We start from the raw sequence: 7677 nt of genomic DNA on the forward strand, positions 1-7677 counted from the left end.
AATTTGGGATCTTCCTTCCTCTGCTTCCCAGAGTGCTGGGATTCCAAGCATGAGCCACTTCATCTGGCTTTCCTAGTTCATCTTTATCAGTTAAATCAAAAGTGACTTTACTCTGAGCTTTGGCCTCAAGTGACTGCCGTAAGGAGTGGTTCCTAAGCAGAACGTCTTGATGCACATTATGAGCTTTAAACCTGGACAGAAGGTACAAGAAAATATCTGGCTCATAAGCCAGCTCCCTCCAGAGTAAGTGAGATTCTTCCAGGGAAAAAGAACTTGGTGGGGTAGAACCAGAGCAAAGAAAAAATAAGTCAATTTTCAGAAATGTAATTTACATTTGTTAGTTATTTTTAAGAGGAGACTAAAACTAGAACCAATATTCTAGAAGCAAGGAAAGCTCTAAGATATGTTAGCCAGTTATATTTTACATGTCCCGTTTTCCCATTTTTTATTTTATATCCTTTCCATACATTGATGTAATTTTCACCCTTGTAGTTCAATTTACATTATTTATAATGAAAAAAGCAACCTGATTTACATGTGTAATGAATGGTTACTTTTAATTAAGGAGAGTGGTTTTCCATAGTTGAACATCTGATCTTTTTGCTGACATTTACCTCAGTTCAATTTATTTCTACATCTATCAGACTCCTGCTGTGTTGTTATTTCATGGCTAATATGAAATCCTGAGATTCATGTCAGCATGCATCTTGAATTTGAGGAGCTGAAGGCAAATATCTATAGTTTTTAAACTTAATTTTAAAGCTTCCCACAGACTCCCTAGGGTCACCATTGCTGACTACTGAGACTTCAGCGCAGTGAAACGCAGCCTGGTGACTGAGCCAAGCAGATATGTTTGTTCTTTATTTTAGCGTCATGGTGCCACAGTACTTAGAGTGCAGATGGGGGAGGTTTGCCCTGAGTTGTGAAAGATGCAACGTTAGGAAAATCCCTTAATCTTTCCTGGTAGACACGAGGCACATACTGAATGATTAACAACGAGTAAAACATAGCTTGGGGGAAAATGTAGATTGTTTTGGTGGAAAATTCATCATGAAGAGTTTTAAGGTCCTCGGAGGACACTGTAATAAATGTAATGAAGGGCGGCCAGGGAGATGGCTCAGTGGAATAAGCGCTTCCCTGGCAAGCGCAAGGGCCTGAGTTCAATCCCCGGTTCTGCCCAAAAAATAAAAAAGAAATAAATGTAATGAAGGTGCAAAGATAGAATTTTGAGGTGAAGGTGGTAGGTTTTATCAGCAGTGATGGCAGTGGCAGTGGCCGGAGTGCAGCAGAGAAGCAAAAACAAGGGAGCCGGGAAGCCTTTATTAACTCTGAAGACATGGAGATGATCAAGGGCAGGGAGATGGGAAGATCCTCTGAACTGAGACAGGGAAGATGAGACTTACGGACTTTTGCTGGGGGCGGAGCTTGAGGGGCGGGTTCAGTGACACACAAGAAGCCGATTGGAGGCTCCCTTGTGTGGGAGGGAAAGGTAAAGGGAAGTTGTATTGGGGCTGGAGTGGTGAAGGAGGAGGAAGTGGTCACTGGGAAGATAAGCTCTTATCACCAGGATTCAGCCATGTTAGATCAGGGCCATGTTAATTTAGCAGTCTGTATTTGGGCCATAACCCATTAGAAGGCTTAAGTCATTAAAAGCCGATAGATTAAGTGAGGAAAAAACTGAGGAATGAATATGGTTTAGAAAGGTATAGCGCAAGAGGCAGAGTTGCATTAGATGTGTATCACTCCCAGACAAGGGAAACAGGCAGCAGAAACCTAAATGTAGGAGCAGGGACAGTGATGAGGAAAATTCCAGAAGATTTTAAAAGTCAAACTCAATGATATTGTATGTTTAAATATGTTCCAAAATTACAGTAAGTGTACAGAAAGATTTGTGAAAGACAGAAGGGAATTTAAGATAATTCTAGTTTTCCATCTTGTGTTTCTTAATGACTCGTGACGTAGCTATGCCAGAGAGTAAGAGGATGAAGGAATCCCTGGGGAGTGGGAGTGGTGAGATCAAGCTGTGGGCATCATGGGTAAGGTGTTCACCTGGGCTGGCTGCAGAAACCAAAGGCTCAGGAGGTTGAAAATACAAATATTTGTTAAACATCACAAAAAATAGCTGGTAAAGCTATTCACCCATTCACCCAAATCTGTTTATTAATAACCTGTTAATATGTCACGCCAGAACAAATCAACACATAAAATGGACAGGAATATCTCTCCTGATCGACAGTTCTACTCTAGAAAATATAAAGACCCACAAGCACAAATTTAATCACATACAATGAATGGAACAGGACATCACATTGGGGTGAAAGAAGAAAGCAGTGGTGCGCTAACACGGAAGAGGTGCTCCATAAAATAAAAGAACTGACAAAAGGTTGGTTAGAAGGAAAAGCATACTAGAAACTAGGAGAAGGCTAATGTTTAAACAGAGAAGTCCAAGAGAAAGAAGGACAGAAATTGGATCAACATTACCAGCTTTTTCAGTTTTAAAGCCAAATTATAGGCATAAATAGATTTCAGTGGGAGTGAATGGGAATTGCAAAACCAATACTGTGTCCAACTTGTTATTTAAGAAACTCATCTGAGTAACGAACAGGGAAAGAAGGCACTCAGTCCTGTAGAGAAAGGCGTAAGGCACAATTTCAGCAAGATGATTTTAACATACTGTACACTGACGAAGCTGAACTCAATAGAAAGAAAAAGCATTTGAAAAGGCATAGAAGGTGAAAGTCACCAGAGAGCAAGCACTGAGAAGAGGTTGTCCCACTCATCAGAGTCCTATGAGTGGGGACTGTGGGAGACACAAGGTCCCATTGAGGAGGGCTGTAACTGGCCTCGTAAGTAGATGGCTTCAGCTTCCACAACATTTTGGTGCAAGGAGGGTCAAGGAGCAGTGACTGATGAGCTAGAAGCAATCCTTCCTCTTTCCTTCCCAATAGAAAGACTACCAGTGGATACTGAAAGAAAACCAGCTTCCCTTCAGGCAGCGTGGATAGTAGGGACGGCATTGCAAGCACAGGGGAACCACCTGTACAGTGTGGGGTTTGTCCAGAGGGTGTAATAGACAAGACTATGGAGAAAGATGAGCAGTTGAGTGATAAGGTGTTGTCAATAAAAATACGAAATTTAAAATATATGTAGACAGAAACTTGGGAAGTAGCAGTTAACTACCGTGCTTCTTATTTGAAGTTTGCAAACATGGGAGGCTTTTGAGTTCCAGGAATCTGTAAAGAAAATGAAGAATGGTATTGCAGAAGGTGGGGAGTGAACTCAGGCTTGGCTCCAATTTTAGTAGTTACAGGAAAGCTGGACATGGTTTCTACAAATTCTTTATAATAACACTTATAGTTTACATGATGATTTTACTATCTCTTCTGCCTATATATCAACCCTAAAGCTTTTCTAAGTATAGATTCTATTATTATTTTTTTTTACAAGTAGAAACCAAAGCCTAAAATAATCTGAGATCACATGGTAAGTGACAGAATTAGAAACTAAGTCTGACTCCACTTTCATTTTATCTCCTTTAGTAACACTGGTCCCAAGTGAGTTTGAGATGGACACACATGAGAATCAACCCAAATCCACAACCTCCAGCAAGGAAAATAAAAGATTAAAAGCGAGAGACCCTTCCCTAAAATACAAAAAAAAAAAAAAAAACAGATTAAAAACAAGGGCTATATTATTCATTATGCTTATAATTTTCTGCTTTATTCCTCAAAACTACTGATGCTTCCCAGTCAAAATTAGAGAAAGCCATGACTGATGCTTTACAAAGGGCACAAGTATGCCAGTGTTCACCTGCATTTCTTGTGTTTCATTACACAGAGGATATTCTACCTTACTGCAGACCTACTTTCCCAACGTCCAATAATCCCAGAGATCCCAGCTCCTCCAGCTCAATGTCATCGAGAGGATCAGGAAGCAGACAAAGGGAACAAGCCAATGTAGGTCGAAGAAATATTGCAGAAATGCAAGTACTTGGAGGATATGAAAGAGGAGAAGATAATAATGAAGAAGTAGAGGTAACTATAGTTTTTCTCAAGGTCTCAAGTACTACACTAAAATTCAGTCAGCTTTGAAAGTTACATTCATCGTTACTCAGAAATGTCACCATTTTTGTCCTAGACTTTTCCATCCCATGATTCTGTGCTCCTAGAAGCAAAAGCGCTGAGCATGTAAAATCTCCCTGAGATTTATTTTGTAATTTAAATGACAGTCGTTATTTGCATATATAGGTTTTATGCACATTTGCTTATTTTCAAATAAGAAATATGTATGGGAAATAAAAATTGTTGATCTAGATATATGAGTAATTCAGTGTTAATTATAATCCAACGAAGTACTGTTCATCGCTGTCCTTTAGTGATCACCGGCTGTCCTTTAGATTGGCTGATCAGAGCTGCAGTCTTATACCTTTCTCTCTTCTGAATATCTGGTCTGTGATGCTAATTTCCTCAGAAGGGGGAAATTTCTAGACTCAAATATGATCAAGTTAGAGGTAGAAATAACGGTTTATAAAATATTTTACCTTCTTAAAAATTATTCTTTTTTCACTTAATAAAAGATAAATCTACAATGAATTGCTCTTTTTACAAGTATGTTTAATTCAAGTAACTGTTTACCTGAATGTTAAACTATAATTTCATAATGGAAGATGAAAATAAATGTGTCTAATTGAATTTTATGCAAAGGTAAGAGCACTTCCTTTTTAGGTTAGAGAAGCAGTTTTTCAAGTTTATCTTTTGATTTTTAAGAAAAACAATTTTTGGTGGAGAAGGTACCACAGTAATTTTTATATTTAAATAAAAATTTTTATTTTTAAATAAAAATTCCCATATTTAAAATCAAGGAAAGGGAAGTTACACTGTTGAATTGGGTGGAGGGTATTAAAAAATTCAGAATGTCCTGTCTCAGATCCTAGTGTCCTATCACAATAACATCGGGACACTGTGCTAAAGGGTTCAGTAATTGGCACCAAACTCTTGTTTGTGATTGAGACCAACAAAAATTGAAATTAATTTGTTTTCATGAGCTTTTTCTAACATATCAGTGTATATCAGCAAATGAGTGAAAAACCAAATTAGACTATAAGAGTAAGTGCTCTTAAATTAATAGGAGCCAGTTACCATTTCTTTTGAGCTTTAACAAGAATACATCTTTTAACAGGAAACTGAAAGCTGAAGACAAGCAGAGAGGCTCTGGAGACCTAATGTGAAAATTATCACTCAAGCAGCCTCATGTCTGAGGACGCGTGACGCCAGATAAGATGTTCAGTGCAATCAGAATGTACAAATTGTCGTTTTTATTCCTCTTATTGGGATACCATTTAAAAAAAATTATTGTTTTCATTGTTTGGTCCTTAACCCTAGGAGGAACCTCTCTCTTCCCCTTGCTTTTGGAATGTTTTCGCTTCCAGCAAAGGAAGTGTATTGGCATCTTGTTCCGTCAGCCAGCGAGAAAGAACAGGACGGTGCTTTTGCATTTGGCCCCTGAGATATAGCACTGCACTGCTTGTTTTCAAAGTCAGTTTATAGTAAAACATTGATCAGATGTACAAGTCTGATCAATCAACCTCATGCCAAGGGCTCTCAAAGTATAATCTTTCTATAACCAACTGCTAATGCAAATTAAAGCATACTTCATTTTAACATGATTTTAAAATGAGTTGTTTCATACCACCCATTGCTGGGAGAATCCACAAAAACATAGCAAACACAGAACTACATGCAATTTGAATGGGGTAAAACCATTGTAAATATATGCTCTTTGCAAACTCTGGTGGTACTTTATTTTGTCTTCATTCCAATCATTGAAGTATATTCTTACTGGAAGTGTACTTTTGAATACATAGGGCTAAGCCAGTTGGATCTCTGGTTAGTCATTGTCACAAGTAAGCCTAGCAAAAACGTTGTTCTATTTTTCAATCAAAAAGCAATTATAAATACATATTGCAAACAAATAGATGTTTTTAATGACCAATTGAATAAGGACATCCCTATCTTAACTGGCCTAAATTTCTTCTGGTAGTGTCAGTTCAACTTTCAGAAGTGCCACTTAAGGAAGTTTGTTTGATTTTTGTTTTTGTAATGCACTGTTTTTAATCTTTTTTTTTTTTTTTTTTGGTTTTAAAAGCACAATCACTAAACTTTATTTGTAAACCATTGTAACTATTAACCTTTTTTGTCTTATTGAAAAAATGTTGAGAAGCGTTTTTAACCTGTTTTGTTAATGCTCTATGTTTGTATTTGGAATATTTGAATGACATCAGATGGTGAAGTAACGTGAAGATTTATTGTGGGCTATGATGAGATGGTTCATGCTTTTCCTGGACTTAAAGAAAAAACTGGTTTAAGTTTGTTGTGACCAATCTTGAAACCTACAAGATATCCTTATAAGCTAAAATAGAGGCATTACTTGCATTGAATTGCCAAATGATGCCTTCTGACTGTAGATTTTATGATCCTTTTTTGTCATTATATACATTTAATTGACTTTATAATTGGTGCTATTTGAAGAAAAATGTACATTTAGTCATATACAGGTATTAGGCCTGACCCCATGGGAAAACAAAGCCAAACAAAACTGAACCAGAAAAAAGCCTATGCTCACCAATAACTAAATGTGTTCACTTAGATAATTTGAAAGAATTCCATAGAAAGGGTGTGCAAGCTAAGGGAACAATCCATGTGATTAATGTTTTCATTATGTTCATGTAAGAAGCCTCTTATTTTTAGCCATAATTTTGCATACTGAAAATCCAATAATCAGAAAAGTAATTTTGTCACATTATTTATTAAAAATGTTCTCAAATACATCATTCTTTCTTGTGTTGATTTTTTTCATTGTGTGCTGATCAAATTAAATTAATTCCATTGAATCACAAAGTCGTTTTGTCTTAACATTTCACCACTATATTATCAAAAGATAAAAATTTTCAGCTTTATAAACACTCAAATTTCTGAGGAAAAATTATTTAGTTTCTCTAATATTAAAGATGTAAGATGAATCAAAGCTTGATGTTAGCTGTTGAATCAGAGAATGACTATTGAGGGCCTACTGTTTTGGCTTATAATACGTGTATCTGAGTTTCAGTTAGCCTATTTCTAAAGTAATGAGGACTAAACTATGTTAAACTTGATTTGTAAAGTTAGAGCCACCAGTGTTTAGTCATCAAAATGATCACTTAAGTCTGAAATGCTTAACCCTAAATATTTGCTTTTGTGTTAGATGTTCATGTAATATTTTAAGAATACTTATCATGTCCCAGGTTGTGCATTATAATTCATTAAAAATCAGCATATTCAAGCATTCAACATTGGATGGATGAGATGAGAATCACGTCTTCAAAATGTAAGAGAAAAAGGACCTATTGAAAAAAATATTTACTGTAATGTATCTGTAGCCATTGATCTATCTAAATTTTATATTTATTAGAATTTGGAGAAAAAGGAAAAAAGGTATAACTTGAAATATAATTTATAAAACTGAAATAATCACCAGAATCTACTCCAAGATGAATAGGTCCCAGGTCGAGAAGTCCGTTTACAAGCTATTCAAGTGAAAAGTTAATAAGAGATATGTGTAATAACCTAATTTTTCTTTTTCCATTTGAGTAACCCATACTTTTGTATGCAATATCCATAAAAAGTTTGTATATCTGAAGGC

General features: G+C 36.3%; 1 protein-coding gene across 4 annotated transcripts in view; it reads left to right on the forward strand.

The window, feature by feature from the left end:
- Positions 1-6827, forward strand: part of Robo1 (roundabout guidance receptor 1) — a 423922-nt gene extending 417095 nt beyond the window's left edge. For all 4 annotated transcript variants that reach the window (XM_023724107.1, XM_023724108.1, XM_004639080.2 and 1 more), the window contains 2 exons: positions 3838-4034; positions 5179-6827. In XM_023724107.1, coding sequence (XP_023579875.1) covers positions 3838-4034; positions 5179-5193 — 212 coding nt within the window. In that variant the 3' untranslated portion in view covers positions 5194-6827. The remainder of the gene's footprint in view (positions 1-3837; positions 4035-5178) is intronic.
- Positions 6828-7677: the final 850 nt, after the last annotated feature.

Source organism: Octodon degus, unplaced genomic scaffold, assembly GCF_000260255.1.
Source record: "Octodon degus isolate 3935 unplaced genomic scaffold, OctDeg1.0 scaffold00106, whole genome shotgun sequence".
Lineage (NCBI taxonomy): Eukaryota > Metazoa > Chordata > Mammalia > Rodentia > Octodontidae > Octodon > Octodon degus.